This window comes from Dryas octopetala, chromosome 1 (genome assembly GCF_963921425.1).
Source record: "Dryas octopetala chromosome 1, drDryOcto1.1, whole genome shotgun sequence".
NCBI lineage: Eukaryota > Viridiplantae > Streptophyta > Magnoliopsida > Rosales > Rosaceae > Dryas > Dryas octopetala.
The window spans coordinates 16,410,367-16,429,496 of NC_141366.1; the positions used below are offsets into that span (position 1 = coordinate 16,410,367).

Sequence of the window (19,130 nt, forward strand, 5' to 3'; positions counted from 1 at the left end):
CCTTATAGTTTGAATTGAGTTTTACTTTCATCTATATAGTTTTGATTATTTTGAATTTTAGTTATTTACTTTAAAAACCGTTATAATTCAGGCATATAAATATTTTATGTCTAAAAGTGTAATTTAGTGACATGAGCTTCTCCAAGTTGGTGTTTGTGATGAATCATGAATGCGTAAGTGGTTGTGAACTACATAGTTGTTGTAGATGATGAGTGGTGGTGTATTGATGGCTAAACTAAAAACTCTTTTCACTACTATTATTTGTAAACATGTGTCGAGAGACTGAAATTTCATGAGAAAAGAAAAAAATCAAAGACAAAAAGAAGAAGACAGAAAATCAAAGGAGGAGAAGAGAAACGGAGGAGGCAAAAGTACAAAGATGGAAGAAAAAAGAAAGAAATATCCCCAACGCTTGCCAGAAGCCTAGTATCAGTGTATCACCAAAAGTCGCGCTGATTGTGTACGGTTTCCAATACGTAAAAACCATCAAATGACAGAAATACCCCTACACCCCTTCTCATAACATTCTCTCGCTCAAAAATCAAAATTAAACCCACACTGCAACTGAAAAGTCTGAAACTGAAGGACTCACTACACACCAAAGCATTGGCAGTTCATTTCCCAACCAAGTCATGGCCAAGTCGTTGTCGTCGTCTTCGGCGACCTCGACGGCGTCGTTTCCACCGCTCAAGCCCGACGACTATTCCCACAGCCCCGTCCACTACGCCGTCGTTTTGTCAGACCACACTACACTCTCCCGAATCGCCGCCACCATTCCCCGACTCGCCGATCCCACTCAGATCCACACCGAGTCCGAATCGCTCTCCCAGGAGCGAATCGCGGACCGGATATCATCCGTGCTCGACCGTCGCGACGTTCCGTACAGGGAGACCCCTCTCCACCTCGCCGTACGACTGAACGACGCCGTCTCCGCCAAAATCCTAGCCTCCGCCGGCGCCGACGTGTCCCTTCAGAACGCGTCCGGATGGAACCCCCTGCAGGAGGCCCTGTGTCGCCGGAGCTCTGACATCGCCCTGATCCTCCTCAAGCTCCACCACCGCTCCGCCTGGGCCAAGTGGCGCCGCCGGCTGCCACGTGCCATCGCCGTGCTTCGCAGAATGCGGGACTTCTACATGGAGATCTCGTTCCACTTCGAGAGCTCCGTCATTCCCTTCGTCGGCAAGATCGCTCCCTCCGACACGTACAAGATCTGGAAGCGAGATGGCAACCTCCGCGCCGACACGTCGTTGGCCGGCTTCGACGGCTTGAAGATCCAGCGCGCCGATCAGAGCTTCCTCTTTCTCGGCGACGGCGACCAGAGCCACGACATTCCCCCAGGCTCATTACTCGTCCTCAACCGCGATGATCGCAAAATCTTCGATGCATTTGAAAACGCTGGGTCGCCGATGAGCGATTCTGATATCGCCGGATTCTGCTCCCAAACGAGCGTGTACCGGCCTGGGATGGACGTCACCAGAGCTGAGCTCGTAGGAAGGACCAATTGGAGAAGGCAGGAGAAGACCGAGAGCGTCGGAGAGTGGAGAGCCAGAGTCTACGAAATCCACAACGTGGTGTTCAGCTTCCGCTCGCGAAAAGTCGCCAGCGGAGACGCTGACGTGGCAGGGAGCGAGCAGGTGCTCCCTCTGGAACTTGACGAAGACGACGACGGGTTTTTAGTGGCGGAGAATCCGAGCTTCGGAATTCCGGATAGTAATCGGAGGAGGCACAGTAGCTTCGTGAGGGAAGATAGGGAGTTTGTGACGTTGGGGAGAAAAAGCGTCGACGTGTCGTCGATCGGAGCGGTGCCGCAGCCGCCGAGGAGGTCGATGGCGGCGGCGACTGTGGCGGCGGCGCCGGTGCAGACGAAAGAGAAAGAGTACGTGAGGAGCTTGCGGCCGTGTGTTTGGCTGACGGAGCAGTTTCCGTTAAAGACGGAGGAGCTCCTGCCGTTACTCGACATTTTGGCGAACAAGGTGAAGGCCGTTAGGAGGATGAGGGAGTTGCTCACCACCAAGTTCCCGCCAGGGACTTTTCCGGTTAAGGTAAGGGTAATTTGGTCAATTCGAAAATAATTGGATTGGGGTGGGGTCCACTGGGATTGAATGGGGCTGCATGGGAGGCATGGGTTCTCTTTATTTGTCTGTACTCTGCTTTTTGGTGCTTTTTATGCTTAAAGCCTCAAGCTTGACTTGAGCTTCGTGACAAATGAGAAGCTGTGGCTTAGACTATAGCATACGTCTAGAAGCTTTCTATGGGACCTCTTTGTGGTCGTTTGTCTGTTTTGATCCGACGGTGATGGGAGCCTTGGGACCCAGATCGGATTGGAGGATCCCTTTCTTTTCAGACAGGGCATGGGCTGTGGGTCCCAAGTTTTATCCTTTCTGATTCCTTATTTGCTGACCACCCAAAGGAAAAACCAAAAGGGTTTCTTTGACCTTAGACTTTGCCACGTCAACAGGACCCATGGAGAACTGACGTGGCATGTTCTTGGTCGTAACGGTTAACTGCCATTGTGATGTTGACAAAGTTTGTGCATGGAGACCAAACTATTTAGTCTATTATATGTTGATTTGATTTGGTTCGGTACATGCTTACGGTGTCGTTTTGGTGGGACAGGTGGCAATACCGGTGGTCCCCACGGTGAGGGTGGTGATAACATTCACGAAGTTTGTGGAGCTTCCACCAACTGAACAATTCTTCACCCCGATGTCAAGCCCCAGACAGTTGTTCCGTGAAGGACGAGGAGGCCAACAACAACAACAAGAGGAGGAGCACAACAAGTACAAGTCACAGAAATCGTCGTCCTCGTCGTCGTGGCTGAGGCGAAACAGCAGCCAGTCCGGGTCGTCGGGGAGCAAGCAGCAACAGCAACGCTGTGCTGCGGTGGTGCAAGAGTCCGACGACCCTTTTGCCATTCCTAGTGGTTATACGTGGACAAGCATCGATGACAAGTCTCGCAAATTGAAGAAATCAAAGTCCACAAGGAAATCTAAGTGAATTTGTGACATGCTAATCACCGGAAAGGAAATAGATAGATTGATTGATGAAATATTGCTTGTGTTTTTACCTGGAGTTGCATATAAATTAAGTTGTAGATATACCATCTTATTTTTCAGTCATTTTTCTCATGGGGGAGTGGTTGATTTATAGAGTTGCGGCAAACAAAGATTTGGGTTTGGACTCCAAAGATGTACTGATTTACCAAAATTGTTGCTCCCCAATTTTGTTTTCTGTGGAGTAATTAATCATGTCTTCATACTAGCTATTCATTTCTAATCATTTTTGCCAACTACAACACTTATGGGTCATGTACTCTCATGAGAGCACTTGCTTTGCTTTTCATTGAATTGTTTGTTGAAATATGCGAGTGGGCTTTCTGATGCCCTCTACTTGCTGCTTCATAATTATTTATGGGCACTAATGATCTGGGTGGCTTGTCTTTGAAAGTTCCGAAATAGGCTTCGAGTGATGCCATACAAACAGAGAGTACAAAACTTCTTGTTCACTCGTACATACGGACATACCCAAATGTTCTTGTCAAGCATTGACGAAAGGGTAACACTATCACCTATAACCAAATGGTCATATTAAATAAACGTTGGTCGGGATATAAGAACTTACAGAGAAATAAAAAAAATACTTACTTAGCATGACTTGGTCATCTTGGATTCATTAACATAACTTCAAGCATTCAATTATTTAGCATTGTTAAGCCTAAGATGCTGAGGTCATATTTTCTCCCTTCCAATGGCATGTTCTTTTTCACTTCCGTTACATATTTGGTTGACTAACTTTAACCCAGCTTACAAGGGAGGAAAACGTGGTCGATTACATATTTATTGTGTCTGTCTATCTTTCTTATTATTTACTAAGCTACGTGATGAGAGAGACAAGTAAGATTTATATAAATTGTTATAAAAAGTATTTTTCCTTATTAGGGTTAGGGTAGCTACCTTATTTGTTAAAGAGAAGATGCTCTGGGATGAATTGATGATTAGAGAAGGCACAACAAAAATGGAAAATGCTGAAAGATGTTTGCTTCAGTAGATGGGAAACCTCAAACCAGTGAGTTGGCAAGTTATTTTCGTTGGCAAGTCCTTTCTAAAAAGTGTATAAATGGGGAGAAAGACAGCTAACCCATCCACATGTGAGATGTGGCCCCTTCTTTTATTGGCTTTCAAGGTTTCTCGTCTCCAAACACCTAACCTAGCTAGCTACTGATTTTGGTTAACAATTCCATCAGGTTTCTCAATCTACACGCTATTGCCAGGTACTCCTCTCTCTCTCTCTCTGTGAAAAAAAAGCTATCTTGATTTGCTCTTTGAAGGGTTTAATCTCCTGTTTGTTTGCTACAAACAAAGCCATTGTATGTTAATTGTTCAGATCTCTTTGTTTGCCTTCATAGCTGATGTAAAGCTCTGTTGTTATTTGTTTCTCATATTTTCTCTGCCTTCATAGAGGACGATGTGGTTTAAGCTTTGCCTGCACTTTAATCTTTTTTATTTGTTTAGTTTGATACAAAACCTTCTAATAAATCCTTAGTTTCCATTCTGAGATCAGATCCATTTTCCTCTGCTTACCTGAGAAAATATCAAAAACAGCAGAGCTTGGATTGCTATGAAAACCCAAGGAAAACGAACAGAAAACTTTATTTATTTACTTATTTTTTGGTTCAAAATAAATGTGGAACTTGAATGCATATCTTCTATTTTGCATTTTCATCCTTTTCATTTTGGGTGGTTGCTGGTTGCAGAGCTTGAGTTGTATCTATGGCTAGTGAAGCACCGGGGTGGGCAGACCAATGGGGTGCCGGAGGCATCGGTGCCTTGGAAGATGAAGACAACAACAAGACCACAGACAGCAGCAACAACAAGAAGGCAGAGGCCAAGTCTGGGTTAACCAAAGCCAAGGTAGCTGCAATGGCTGGAGCAGAAAAGATAAAAAGTGGCACATCCAATGGTATCAAATGGATCAAAAATCAATGCCAGAAGAAAAGATCCGCTAATAAATGAATTAAGTAGTAAACTGTCCGAATTGGATTGCATCCAGAGACATTATATCTGGATGGTGGTTTGCTTGTAGTTCAAATTGTTTATTGTAATGTTGTATTTTATGCCTTTGATTGATGGCTAAGACATGCCTGAGTTCTTGAATCAAAAAAAGAAAGAACATTGCATTACTTGCAGGCTTACACTTTGTTCCTTCTTGTAGGCTTTTCGAAATTGCTGAAAGTAGATTGTAAAATGAATGAAAAATCGTAAGGTGTGGAAGCATCAAGCACATTAAACCTACAACTTAAACAAAGTTCTAGGACAAGTTGTACAAACACTTGGACCAGCAAATGATATATCCATGCAGCCTTAAAAAAAATATCAACTGCATTGCTTAGCTACAACTGAAGATAAGAGGTCCTTACATGAACATATGTAGGACTGACAAGAAACTTTATGTCATGCATAACTTATTGAAAATAAACTCAATTTTAATTCATGACCAATAGACATAAAGATAACTGGATAATCATTAAAATATTTAAAACCCATGCATTAAAATCCCTTGAGAAGTCATAAATTTCAAATACTTCGAGTACCCCATATCAAAGCCATCAATCTTAAAACCAGGATAAACTAAGAATGTACACTTTCTAAATTCTATTTACAAGCATTCTTGCTCTTAAAGGGATCCAAAGACATTCTCTCCACTGTAGGTCAGGTAAAGAAATCCATCTTCATCCTTGTTTTCTTCGTAAATTGCAGACATCAAGGCAGCTGTAACAGTGGGAGAAATATTACAACCACAATTTTGGAAAAATATAAGATATTATGTCTAAAATATAAACAAATTGCATTGCAGCTCACCAGTGGGAGGGAGAGTATTCTTGATAAAGACAAATATAGCCTTTTCTGCGCTGAGCTTGATCCTCTTCCGGACAACATAAACAAATTGTCCAACAGTCAAATCAGCAGGGACAAGGTATCTGCAGTTAGAAAACCAAAATAAGAATACAACTATGTGAGAACCCCTTGATCTTAGACAAGCTATAAACACAAATAAACTTGGAGTTCGCTTTTGTAGTAATAATTACGTCTCTGTATGGTATGCAAATCTTATGTACTCTGCAGTCAGAAAACCAAAATAAGAATACAACTACGTGAGAACCCCTTGATCTTAGACAAGCTATAAAGAATAAAAACTTGGACTATGCTTAAAAAATTAGTCTTCTGTCTGGTATGCAAATCTTATATACTGTTTTACGAGTCTGAAATTACTTGATAGGAAGACTTGGTTACTTAGGTAACCAATTCATGAAGAAAATGACAATCAGGATCATTCCTAAGCACTCCTCAAACTAAACTTAAGGTACTGAACCCTATTTCCCCCACAATTCTTTTGGTAAATGTTCCAACTCCAATTGAACAATCCACATGACTATATCCGTCTCTGTGCACATAAATTGCATATACACTATGAACAACTTACACCCATGCAAACATAACATGTTTTGGGCTTTCTGAACATATTTAGACTATAAACAATAAAATGCAGAATATATATCAAAAGTATAAATGAAAATGAGCAATTAATTTTACATTGTAGTAACACATATACAGATAATTAAAAAAAAAAAGGGAATTGGCTACTAACTTCTTCTTGTCAATGTCAGGAATGTCACTCTTAGCAGCCTTCTCCACTATCACCTGCATGAAAACACAAATTAGAAAAGAGTATATCCAGTGAATGCATAGGAAGTAAACATACTTGATTCAGTAAAATTCTTACAGGTATTCTGTCTGGATACTTCTCCCTGATACGAGCAGCTTCAGCTTGCCTCCGTTCTGAAATATTTAAGTCCAAATCCATCGGAGCATAACAAAAAAGAGAAGTTAAACAAAAACTAATCACTAAATTTTGATTAAGGCGTAATGTAATCCTAGGCATTACATCTATAAAAATTTTCAACTAATCGGTAAAGAAATAAAAAAACCATCTTTTCAAAAAGAAGAAGAGAACATATACACACATTGAGTTCCCCTGATGATAATGATCATAATTGCATGAAATATAAAAAATAAATCAGTCTTCAGCCAACAAAAGGTAGAAGAATTATAATCCCACAATTTAAGTTCCATTGAATATGCTCGATACGAAAGATACGAAAAATCATACTAGTTTTTAGATAATACCAAATACAAGCAATTCATAAAAAGCCGAACTTTTGCCTATAGCACCCTCCAATCCAAAGGGACCAAAACCCAACACTCAGGTTCAAGAATTAAACATCAGAAACTACCACCACATACTAAAACAAACCAAAGGGCATATGGGTATAGCAAATACAATACAATTAAATAAAGAGAGAAAAAGAACAAACCCCGAGGATGTTCAGTCTTGAACGAGCTTTTGGCCATGGCGAAACTCCCACTACTACTGTTCTCTGCAAATTTCAAACAACAAAACATCACAACCACACAAAATCCTCTCTTACCCAGAAACTATATTCAACATACCAGACACGAGTATAAAAAGAAAAAAGAAAAAAGGTCAAAGATTTAAGTTTTATTCACGAAAGAAAACAACATACCAGACACGAAAAGGGGATCGATTAGGGTTTTCGGAATTGATTGGTTGGTTGGTCGAGAATTGGGAAAAGAACAGAGAGGGTCAAAACCAATCAGAGAGGGAGAGAATTATTGAAGGCAAAGAATCTATAGACATACAATATATATATATATGTAAATACTTTAAGGGTTTATTAATTTATGAAGGAAGAGACTTGTTAGTGTTCCTTTCCGATTCCAACACGAAATCTTAAACTTGTAGTCTTCTCTATCTCTATCTCCTTTCGATTCGGCGTGTTGCAAGCAAACTCTCTGGGTCTGCGTCACCGAGTAGTTGTTCCAAGCGACGCCGCTTAGTCTCTTTTTTTTTTTTTTCTTTAGTCTTGGAAAATAAAATGGGTAATTTTATTAAATAACCTCTTTTAATATATAATAATTTTTTTTTTGACCAATCCCTCTCAAAATTGACTTTTCTAATCCTTTTACCTGTAACATGTCAAATTTACCTTCGAATAAAAATCCCTACCTTATTTGGATCGCGCATTCCACAATGTATTAGACCAAAAATTCAACCATCTTCTTCTCCTCCTCTGACGACCGCGCATTCACAATTGGACCAGAAAATTGACCAGTTGCTTATTCTCTTCTGGCGACGATCATATAGTTATGACAGTCGCAACAGATCAGAAAATGAAAAAAAAGATAAATGTTGAAGAAGACGAGGAAGAGCAAGAAAATGTTGTTCAAGTTCAAAGGTGTTTTGGGTTTTCGAATCTGGACGACAATCTTTATTCATGGCAAAACAATCCACCATCACCATCATAGCAGATTCAACCCGCCACCATCACCATCATAGCAGACTCAACCCGCCACCATTCTCCACCTCCCCCACTGACCTCTCATATTTGTCTTTCCTTATCTTTCTCTTTTCCCTTCCCTCCCAACCCACTTAGAAAAAAACACCCAGATCTGGAAAGAAAAAAAAACTGCTTTTTTTTTTTTTTCTCCATATTTAGGTTGGGAGAGAAAGGGAGAGAGATAGAGAGAGAATGTGATAGGTTGTTGGCCGGTGAGGGAGGTAGGGCCGGCAAGTGAGGAGATGAGGGTTTGGGTTGTTGCTCTTGTCGGCTTTTGTCGTCTCCATAGCTGCTGCAGGAAGAAGGTGGAGGAGAAGCAATTGGTGATTTTTTTGGTCGAATATGCGGTCTACATATGATATATATAAGGGGTATTTTGGTCCGAAAAAATATAAAAGGGTTAGAAATGTAAGTTTTGAGGGGTGAGTGTTAAAAAAGTTTATTGTATATTAAAAGGGGTTATTTAGTAAAATTACCCAAATAAAATTAAAGTATAAATCTTAAAGTCTGACATCCAAAAAGAAAAAGGGATATATTGATAAAAAATGAAAAAAGCTAAAGCTAGTTTTTAGGTTTTGAGTCACTTTCTTGATCGAGCGTTAGTTTTATTTTTGTTCTGTCAAGTCTACTTTCTTATTATTTAAAAAGGTTTGTCTAGGGTTTTCCTATAACTTTTTGTCAATAGAGATGAACTATAGCTAGTTTTTTGTTGGTGTTTTTTAAGTTGTTTTTTAGGTTTGATGGTGCTTTCGATCCTATTTTAGGGGTGAGTGGGGTGGGTACGATTATTCGTGATCGCACAAAGAGGTTATGGTGGTTATGACCCTTAGGGCTGGGTCGGAATGATCGCGAAACCGCAACCGACGCAATCGCAAAAAAGTCGTCCAACAATTGTCCGAAGATCGGTAGCGGGTCGCCTACTATATTGACGGTGGACGATGGTGGTTTGGAAATCCCAAACTATAGGTGTACTGATACTAAACCAACGGCTCTAAACCAACATCCCGTGAGCAACCCACATCCCACATCTCGGTGTCGAGCAGCCTTGCACGGTGATCCAACGAGCAATCCAAACTCACCAATGAACTCACAGTGACTAGAGGAAGAAGATGGTGGCAGTCTAGCGTCGCAACTCAGCTGAAAACTGCGAAATCGCTACTGCATTGACTATCGGATTTTGGGCTTTTGTTGGGTTTCTATGGAGAAGAAAGGGTTGGGGATGTAGAGAAGAAATAGGTAGTCTTTTTGCCACCGGTCTTACCGAAATCCCTCGTTGGATGAATTTCTTCTGGTTCTTCTTTTCTTCTTTTATTCTCTTTTTCTTCTTTTTCTCTTCTTTCTCTTTTCTTCTTCTCTTCTTTTTCTTTTTTGACGATTTTTGGCCTTTCCAATCCGAACTAATCGACAAAGTCGGTCATTTCAACTGTTAGTGGACCGCCTGTGACGGTGTTGACGGCGGTTGGGATATATATCCATTCCGACCAGGGTCAGTGAGTAGGCGGTTTGGGGCTAGCGGTTCGGTAACCATACCGACCCAGCCCTAATAGCCTTCTCTCTTGGTCATATTGCTTCTTCTCAACAAGTAGAGATTGACGTTTTTGCACGGGATCTGGTTTGTCTTGGGTGCTAGGTTTTTTTTTATTCTCTTAGAGTTCATTCAATTTCAAAAGATAAAGGAGGATTTAGTCTTGACTAACACTTTTTGCAGGAGGCTACGAGAGTTTTGAATTCAATTGTTCGAGGTTTGCTCTAGTTATGTGTCTAAAATTATAATAGGATAACTTATGTTCTTGCCTACTTTGTTTTACATTGTATAGATTTTACTAATTGAGTGGGAGAAGTGCTTGTATGGCTTCAACAATAATTTCAATTGGATTGTAACTCTTGTTTAGTTTTCTTCAATAAAGTATATCTTTCAATAAAATAAAAAACTATTATAAATTCTTTTAGTTTTTTTCATTTTTTCATGATGCAATCTAAAATATTTGGATTTTTATTAGGTTCTGTTTGATTGTTTTCCACATGCTATTATTTGTTAAATTGCAAGTCAAACGGGACCTTAATTTTGATTTTTGTTTTAAATTTTAGTAGGAAGTTATGCATTCTTATTTAATTCTAGTAGAAACTCTTGGGAAAGTTTGACAAGAATATGGAGAAGATGTTGCTCACATTTTGCATTTATTGATTTTTGTTATTTTAAAGTTTGGTTTTATTGGAATTCTTGGTGTTCAAGTATCTTTATTGTCCAAGTTTTCTAAATTCTATAAATAATTGTAAATATAGACTTTTGGTATGCTTATTTAAATATTGAGTAATAAATTAAATAATGTTTTTTATAGTCCACTTATATTCTTTTGTATATGAAAATTTGTTGTATGTGATAATAACATCACGTGCTACGAATTCACTCAAATTATAAATGTGTACAATTATTAAGGGTAAGATTTAGAATTTAGAATTTAAAATACTAATGATTGTACATATATTATAATTTGGGTGGATTCCTAACCGTTACATAAAAAATTTATCCACTACGGCTCACTACATCATATTTACATTCAAAGGAAATTTTGGAAGTTTTTTTGAGGTTGGATATATTAACGAAATTCTTTGGTGCATGTAGAAGTTCTAAAGAAAATCCAGTTTAATTTAATTGATACTTAAAGTACCCAATAGATTGTATTTAATCCCAGAACCAATTGGAAGAGGATGAGCCCAAAAGTGCATACTTCTAGATTAGTTGGAGTGCCTGAAGTTTGAATGGGTTGGGATCACAAAATGGTAGAAGTGATGCTTTATTTCAGTGTAACAAAAGGGTACATTGCATATAATAGGTGTTGGCACTATTGCCAACATGGAGGGCAAATAGCACTGCCTGAGTGAGTGCCTGGCCATCCCATCTTCAATTCATACGATTATTTGAAATTGAAATCTCTCTCTGTTTCTTTCTCTGACCCACGAGACAAACACACACACACACACACAGACAAGCTTCTTTATGTTAGTTTTGTTTGTGATGCATTAGTGCATTACTTGTATTCGGAAAACCAAGTAGTAATGTAGTACATGTAACATGTTTGATGTTTGAGGCTGCATTAACGTTTGCAAAACGTGGATTCTGACAATTGTAATTAAGTGCACGACAAATGACAAATGTAGTAGGTACAGCTGAACTATCAGTACGTGGATGCCTCATGCCTCAATGAATGAATGAGTGAAAGAGCAGACCATCTTTGGGTCCCATGATTCAAAATGCAAGACCCCATGTTTCCATCTTTGGCATGTGGCTTGCAAAATGTATATTAAGCTAATACTTCTACGTGTAATTTTAACCTACACATAAAATAAATATATATTAATAAACAAAAACAATTTGACGCAGGGATGGAGGATTCGGTCTTAAATTTTTTTTTTTAAAAGGCTTTGATATCATATTAGAGAATTATTACATCAAAAATTTAAGCTAATATCATCTAATTTCAACTTAAAACAGGTTAGGAGAGTTCACTTGCATTCCCAATGTCAAATAATTGGAACCACAGATATAGTACTCCCAAATCACAATTAGTGCCAATTGTTTCCCAACCATTTCTAGAGGGGTCTGCCAAATGAATGAGGTGTTTGGTCTGCACTCTAGAGAGGGGCACAAGATCAATAAATAATCCTTATTTTTGTAGGACAGTTTTTGGCCTAGCAGATTCTTTTGTTGGATGTAATTAATGCTTACGAAAGGTGACAGTCACTCACAGTCTGATAGATTCTTTGTGCATAATATTAATTAATTGTGAGCCTTGAATTAAGGGCAGTCATACTAATTACTTGATCAGTTTCAAGTTGATTTTTCTGTCTAACAACGGGAGTTGGTTCTTACATATATACATGATGATGATATCTTTTATATTCATTAATTAGTTAATTTGCAAGTAGAATTTGAAGTTTCAAGCTGTTTGCAACCTCATAATTCATAAATATGCAAATTGAAAGCTCAATAAGGCTTTGCCTATCAGTATGCCTTTTCCCACCTGCTTCAAATTTAACATACCCACCTGCTTTTTGTTGTGGAGTTGGTGCAAATTCAATGCCACCCAGCATCTTCAAAGACCACAAGGTACCCATCTGCTGCAGCATCTCTCTCTCTCTCTCCCTCACACACACACACACACATTAAAATATGAGACTAATTCTCACAAGACTCTATCAAGACAATATTCATCCTATTCAGTACTCAAAGAAAACATATCCCATTTTCTTCTTTGCCTCTATCTCTTGTTTTTCCATGTGCATATCTTTGAGGCTAGTTATGCATGCACATATGCCTTTCCAAGCTTCTCCATCACTTTTAGTTACACATATATCTACTTTGAGGTAGGAAAGCTAGTACAATATGTGTGCATGTTTTCTTTTTCTTGTGTATGTATGTAGCTTATATTTCTGCTCAAATGATTCTCAGGTACAAGATCATAATGCACACAGAATGGTGGCATGGTCTGCACAATATATGGGATATTGGCAGGGTTCAATCAGAAAGCAGCACTCTAATTCTAGAGCTCTGTTATTTGCTTGAGCCGTGCCAATATCACATGTAATTAAGATTTCTAGTTTCTAATGGTATAGCACCTTTTTCTTCAACTAATGTGTTTGATTAATTTGAATAATTTCTAATATATAATGTGAGCTTCACATGGGTGATATTAAATTAGAAATGAATTATAGTTTGTTTTTGTGGTTGAGCAATGAGCATCGATCGATCTTGAATATATACCTGCTTGTATGTACACGCGATTCATCCTCAATCGTGCGTAGGTACGTGGTGACTTGCATGTGCATTGTGAATATTTGCAATAACAGTCTTTTGGTTTTCATTAGCTAAGAAGTTCAATGCAGTTCTTGATTAGTTTCCCATTGCTAGCTTATTTGCTTGTCGCGATCAATTTCAGAATACATGCAAGGAACCGCATAGCGCCAATCTTTTAATTGTGCAGGGCTCCACTCCATTTATGGCAATAATTATAATGAAAAATCAGGTTCTCTTTTTGTTCATAAATTACATCTCTCAGTAACCATGGTGGGTTATTACTCACAGTGAGAACTGTGACCGATCATAATTAGTCGTGGTAGATGGTAACTTCATTGCCTTTTCAATTAGCAATACATGTTTGACTAGTCCCAGGAACTTGTTTATTGCCTTTCAATCATGGTTCCAAATTTGAGTATATATGTATTTCCGGTGACATGGGAAAGTTAGACTCATTAGTTTGACTTACGATTTTCTTCACATAAAAAGATAACCAAAATCAAGCACTTGCAATTAGGAAAAAAGAGTGAAGCCAACAAAGATATCCAAAGACATTAATTTGAAAGCAAATGCTGCACACAAGGCTACTACTTCTTATTATGAAGCCTAGTGGCCATGGCAGATAACTTACAATATAGCTCCCCACCATAAAAAAGAATAGGGTGTTAAAAACTATCTTCAGCCTTTCCGCAGCCATTGGGGGATTGATCTCCTGAGCTATAACGCAGACGGTTCCCCAACAGCAATGCCTTCTCCTTAACTGTTGTAATATATGATCTATATTTTAGTGTTACATACATTCGCTATACCAATGTAGACATAGGCCGGGGTGGGGGAGAAAAAACCATCTGCATGCTTTTCCAGGTATGTGCACATCCTTCATGAGACTGGTAAAACAGCAACCAGTCACCCATAAAACCTTGCACTCCATACAGCATTCATGCTTTCACCACAACGCTGGTGAACATCCATCATCCTCTCAACAGACCTACAAATCCCGCTGCATCGCCAATCAAATGAAGCAGCACAGGTGTTTCCTGCTAGAGCCTTCCACACACAATCTGCAGTACATATTACACCATCAACTCTATAGCATGCCCTAGCAGGCAGCACTTAATCTATTTGTCTGCTTTTATATTTCATGTTTTTAATTCCTACTAAAAATAGATGGCAAGCCCTACACCATACAGTTCAGTGCAGACCACAATTTGTAAATTGTAATTATAATCTTAAATGGCTATAGGTAAAAATAATCATCCAAACTAGAACTGCTAAAGGAAAGTAGAAAGAATTTTCAAAATACCAGGTGGGGTACCACAGCAGAGTCTCCTATCATCCACTTGCTCCACGTCTAACCCAATAAACCAAGATCCCAATGAAACATCTTCATTGGCATATTTGTGCAGCACATCCCTTAGACAGTCGGTAAAAAGAAAAGCAAATAAGAATCATTACAAAGATTAAAAAGGCCTTTTATAGCCAAAAAGTCCACAACCTCCTCAATCATGAAAGTTGAACATGTGGCACTTGAACCAACACCTCATATTTCCAGTTTCTGGCAACTGGATAGACAAACTCTATAGTATCTATTTTATAATGCAACTCTTCAATCATGAAACAGGCTTGCAGTTTTATTAAGCTCAATGAATAAAGAAAAAGCGCAAGCTTACTGGTTTACTGATATGTAGGTTGCCAATTCTTTTGAGATGGCATACAATTGCCCTGTAGCATGACGAAAATACTTATTTCCCACTTCACCAAATTTCCAATACTCTGGTTCATGGTATTTCACTCCCCTGGTCCATAATAAAAATACTATGAAAACCATGTTTTACCAATATCTAAATATGCATTCAGCTAAAAATAATAGACCACTCTGCTTACTTTCGAGCAAGGACCGGACCTGACTTCATGCAACCAATATAGACCCGGGGTTTCACACGGTGTTTAGATAGAATCATTCCAAGTGTTGCTGTGGTTAATGGAAGGAAAATTAAATCAAAAAGATGACAAAAGTTATTGTAGCAGGGATAAGCAGGATGCAATTTCAGCAATATGATAGCAATGTAGTCAGACAAGTCTTACTCTCATGAGTAAGGCATATAGAAACAAATGTCTGGTCTAATACAAGCCTGAGGAATTTTGGGAAAATACACATATGTGGGAAATCTGAAACGTTACCTAAGTTTAGATGGACATCATCATCAACTTTGATATAATATTCAGCATCCCACAAAGCAACAGCTGTAGCAAAATAGGTCTTTGTCTTGGCTGATAATTCCAGGTATCCCTCAGCATGGTTCTGCATATATAGTATGAATTAAAAATGGTGACAGCCTGTTAGAGACCTTTAAAGTATACTTCCACTATAGCCAAACCAAGAAAATAAAATGGCGTGTCACACAAAATCAAACATTGCTAACTAAAATGGGAAAAAAGAAAAAAGAAAAATCACCAGCCTCAAGAAGTCTCCATGGACGAGCTCCTCTGCTTCAATAGCTTTATCAAGAATACCACCAACTGTCGGACTAGTAACAAAAGGAAAATCGATAAAGGTTCATATTTTACAAAATTCACATTCAACAGCCTACATGTACCATTAGGAAGGAAAAAATGATTAATCAAATAGATAACATGTCCATGGATATACACCACAAGACTTCATTAGGCTTGCATACTCATGTTACAGGAGGAGCTTCACTATATATAAACTCTACAGTACCCTTCATTACATCTGATTGGATGGGGATATGACTAGATATGTATACAACCATTTCCTTGTAACTTCTTAGTTCTTAGCACATCAGCCATGAATTTAAGTTTTGCTTAAACAATGTGACTTAGGTGGAAGATGCAGCGTTAGTTGCCCTCAAGACCAATGACCCTAAACCAACTTGATTGAGTGTAGTGACGTAGCACTCCTAGTTCTGAGTGCATGATGTCAAGTTCTTAGAAATTAAGTCCTGACTTCATCATTGTGCATGACTTTGTGATGAGAAATGCTTCACTTTTCTTTCATGTCTATTGTCTAGTAAAGTAAATTTATACCTATCGTTAGAAAAAAAATTAGTTTCAGAATATATGCAATGCTAGGGCCAGAAAGCTCATATGATTTTTTTTTTTTTTTTGTAATACATAAAAGTATTATTAGAAATAAGACATGACCCCAGTTACAAGTAATGTAAAGGTACAGCCGTTCAGGGGATATTGAAGCATATTAGGTAAAAGTGTATTAAAATAAATGTGCCCTTAATTGACACTGGATTAGAGAAGGTATGGTATTTCTCACCTGTGACCTATAACAAAGCGTATAACTATGCCTTTCTCTTCTTCTAACTTCTTTCTTTTCTCACCTGGTAAAGATTTTAAGCAAGAAAACATTGATCATAACTAGAATAAGAACCTCAAATAGCACATCGACATCAGAAATCTAAACTGTATAATGCACCTTGTGGCATCCAAGTTGCACGTATTGAATCTCTTCTTTTTCGGCTATTAAAAGCTGTATTGATACCTATAACCAAAAAGTACTTTTTTTTTGAAGTTGATTCAATTATCTTCAAGTTTCCTGATACAGGAGAGCCATTATGTACAGATTCATGTGTTGCCGTTGCAGCTGCTAATTTCATCTCCAAATTTGAAATTGTTTTATTTAGCTTCCTGCATGCATGCAGCAATAAGCTTGGATTTTGGTGCTTCAAGACACTACAACATTTCTTATATGTAAATACAGCTTCAGAAAAAAAGCATCAGCATAGCTTACTGAATGACAAGATGAACATCTTCCCTAGGACTGTCATTGGATGTGTGCTTTATAACCTTCAAATATAGGCAAAAGTTGGACAAAAATGTTACCACAAAAACACATCATTGACAAATAATTAATGAAGAAGTAATGGAGTAATCAAACAGCAAAGTGAAACAAAAAATGATAGTATAGTTATAACTGTATCTGAAGAAATGTTTATTTATATTTAAAAAGCAGGTATTTGTTTCTTTTACTACTGCATTCCTCCCCTGCCCATGCAGAAAGAAAATGAACTAAAAAATATTGCAAAAGCAATATCTCCTAGAAGAAGCACAATCCCTTCTAATAGATTTCTCAAAGGCATGATCCATGGTGTAGTGAGACTACCAAGATTTCCATATTTGCAGTTATAAACCAGAAATTTTCCCCCTTTTTGGAGAAATCTACCATCAGCCAATATAGATTTGCATGATATGGCTGATAATTGTAAGAAATTTCAGAAGCTACTAAATATCATTATTCCTTGAAGTTAATTCTATTTGTGACTAAGAATTTGCTCAGCTACCAAAACCTGACCACATTTAAAAAAATTATACATTTATGCAAGGTAAGACTTGAAAGATGTGTGTTAAATGCACATACAAGTTTCTGATTACAACCGTCAGGTTCTGGATATATCCTTTCATCTCCAATTCTAAATGGCTTTGATTCAGGCATCATCCACAACCTGATAACAATTTCTTGATTATTATGACATGCATATACTAAATCACCAATGTAGACCTCTCTGTTAAACAATTCAAAGGAAGTAATTGGAAAATACTTCAAGAAAAAATAAAAAGTGAAAAAGACATCCATCATCTTTGCCCATCATATGAATCTATGCATCTTTTGCATTGATGACATAAATCTACTAGAAACAAACAGAACATTGTGCCTAAAAGAATGAGATTCTGATATTGAATATAAAAGTGACAAATGTGAAGGACTGCATTGCCCTAATTCCCACACACACGATGATGTTGCCACATATTCAGACATGGTTTATCAGTAGGTCTTGATTAACATTATGACAGCATGTCAGATTGTGCGTAGCTGATAGCACACATAATTAACTCAATCATAATCTGGCATTTTGTCCAAACTACACCAAAACCATTCAACTCAAATCTCTTAAAATATTTCGACCAAAAAAAAAAATCTCTTAAAATATAATCAGTGAGCCCCATTTCAAAAACAGAACGAATCATCAATTCACATAAACACCCATCAGTAGCCACCTTAAATACATAGAATTTAAAATAGTTTCCTCAAGATTCTTCCACAAAACCCAACTAATCCTGGAATTTCAAAGATACCCCATTTGGCCAAAATGCATAATGTACTCAAACCAACCACCATAGTAGCTAAAAATTGCAAATTTAGAGCAAGAAATTGAAACTCACAAAGAAACTTACCTGTTAGTAAATATCATTCCAGCACAGAAGCTGCAAAAGCATAGCAAAAAAGTCCAGTTCCTTGATATCACATTCTTCATTGTTACCTCTCCTCCCCATCCTCTGCTCTTCATAGACATTTCGTTCCGGCAATGCTTAATCTTGCTTAAACACACACGAAGAGTATAAAAAAAAGAAACAAAATTTAGGAAAATTAATTTGAAGAAACCCAGAAAAATGTTACAGAGTTTGGAAGACGAAGGTCACCTTATGGAGTACAGTGTTTGACACACCATGTAATTGTATATGAGGTTGAATGTTAAGCAACAGCACCGACCCAGAACAGTACACAGCTTCATGTGGGGGCAGAGGTCTTAACAATGGCACGTCAACCATAAAATGCTTTTATATAAATAGCATTTTCTTTCTTTAAATAAACTGCATGTCAGTGTATTTAAACATATTTAAGTTAAATTAATTATGATTTGTAGACCAGAAAATTTAAATTTTAGCTCAATTGGCTGTATGTAAATTGGCGGGTTAGAACTTAGAACTAAGAAGAAGCTGAAACCCGTTTATTATATCATTATTATTGTTAGTTTCCGTTTATTCAGTTTTAGACTTGTGTAATCAAATTTAAGACCTGTTTCAGTTTGAGTAACTTGAGCCAATTAATGAAACATATGGAACTGTAGGTCGTTCTTATGGTTTTGTTGTTAGCTTGATATATATTCT

General features: G+C 38.0%; 3 protein-coding genes across 4 annotated transcripts; 1 reads left to right on the forward strand and 2 right to left on the reverse strand.

Moving 5' to 3' along the window:
• The first annotated feature begins 446 nt into the window (after positions 1–446).
• On the forward strand, positions 447–3,213 carry LOC147298545 (uncharacterized). Its single transcript, XM_086234521.1, has 2 exons — positions 447–2,042; positions 2,617–3,213. The coding sequence occupies exons 1-2, from the start codon at positions 633–635 to the stop codon at positions 2,995–2,997; spliced, it is 1,791 nt and encodes a 596-aa protein (XP_086090647.1). The 5' UTR covers positions 447–632; the 3' UTR covers positions 2,998–3,213.
• Positions 3,214–5,499: 2,286 nt separating this feature from the next.
• LOC147298546 (autophagy-related protein 8C-like) lies at positions 5,500–7,894 on the reverse strand. The gene is made up of 6 exons (XM_086234529.1): positions 7,583–7,894; positions 7,373–7,435; positions 6,781–6,836; positions 6,646–6,698; positions 5,859–5,977; positions 5,500–5,768 (listed from the first exon to the last, which is right to left on the reverse strand). The coding sequence occupies exons 2-6, from the start codon at positions 7,407–7,409 to the stop codon at positions 5,674–5,676; spliced, it is 360 nt and encodes a 119-aa protein (XP_086090655.1). The 5' UTR covers positions 7,410–7,435; positions 7,583–7,894; the 3' UTR covers positions 5,500–5,673.
• A 5,962-nt stretch (positions 7,895–13,856) lies between these two features.
• On the reverse strand, positions 13,857–18,723 carry LOC147298547 (putative beta-1,3-galactosyltransferase 2). 2 transcript variants are annotated; one of them, XM_086229331.1, is made up of 12 exons: positions 18,663–18,723; positions 18,417–18,560; positions 17,602–17,686; positions 16,975–17,030; positions 16,660–16,871; positions 16,501–16,564; positions 15,667–15,739; positions 15,393–15,513; positions 15,096–15,183; positions 14,882–15,007; positions 14,515–14,624; positions 13,857–14,272 (listed from the first exon to the last, which is right to left on the reverse strand). In XM_086229331.1, exons 1-12 carry the CDS (start codon positions 18,689–18,691, stop codon positions 14,118–14,120), a joined length of 1,263 nt encoding a protein of 420 aa, XP_086085457.1. In that variant the 5' UTR covers positions 18,692–18,723; the 3' UTR covers positions 13,857–14,117. The 2 variants fall into 2 exon arrangements, with proteins under 2 accessions (XP_086085457.1, XP_086085458.1); XM_086229332.1 differs by lacking the exons at positions 13,857–14,272; positions 14,515–14,624 and having other exon boundaries at positions 14,878–15,007.
• Positions 18,724–19,130: the final 407 nt, after the last annotated feature.

Coding starts and splice junctions, on each gene's coding strand:
- LOC147298545 (XM_086234521.1), top strand. CDS start 633: ATGGCCAAGTCGTTGTCGTCGTCTTCGGCGACCTCGACGGCGTCGTTT. Junction 2,043..2,616: donor CAGGGACTTTTCCGGTTAAG/GTAAGGGTAATT, acceptor TTGGTGGGACAG/GTGGCAATACCGGTGGTCCC.
- LOC147298547 (XM_086229331.1), bottom strand. CDS start 18,691: ATGGTGTGTCAAACACTGTACTCCATAAG. Junction 18,561..18,662: donor CAAACACTGTACTCCATAAG/GTGACCTTCGTC, acceptor TGTGTGTTTAAG/CAAGATTAAGCATTGCCGGA. Junction 15,184..15,392: donor TGATGTCCATCTAAACTTAG/GTAACGTTTCAG, acceptor CATTAACCACAG/CAACACTTGGAATGATTCTA.
- LOC147298546 (XM_086234529.1), bottom strand. CDS start 7,409: ATGGCCAAAAGCTCGTTCAAGACTGAACATCCTCGGG. Junction 6,699..6,780: donor AGTATCCAGACAGAATACCT/GTAAGAATTTTA, acceptor GTTTTCATGCAG/GTGATAGTGGAGAAGGCTGC. Junction 5,769..5,858: donor GAATACTCTCCCTCCCACTG/GTGAGCTGCAAT, acceptor CCACTGTTACAG/CTGCCTTGATGTCTGCAATT.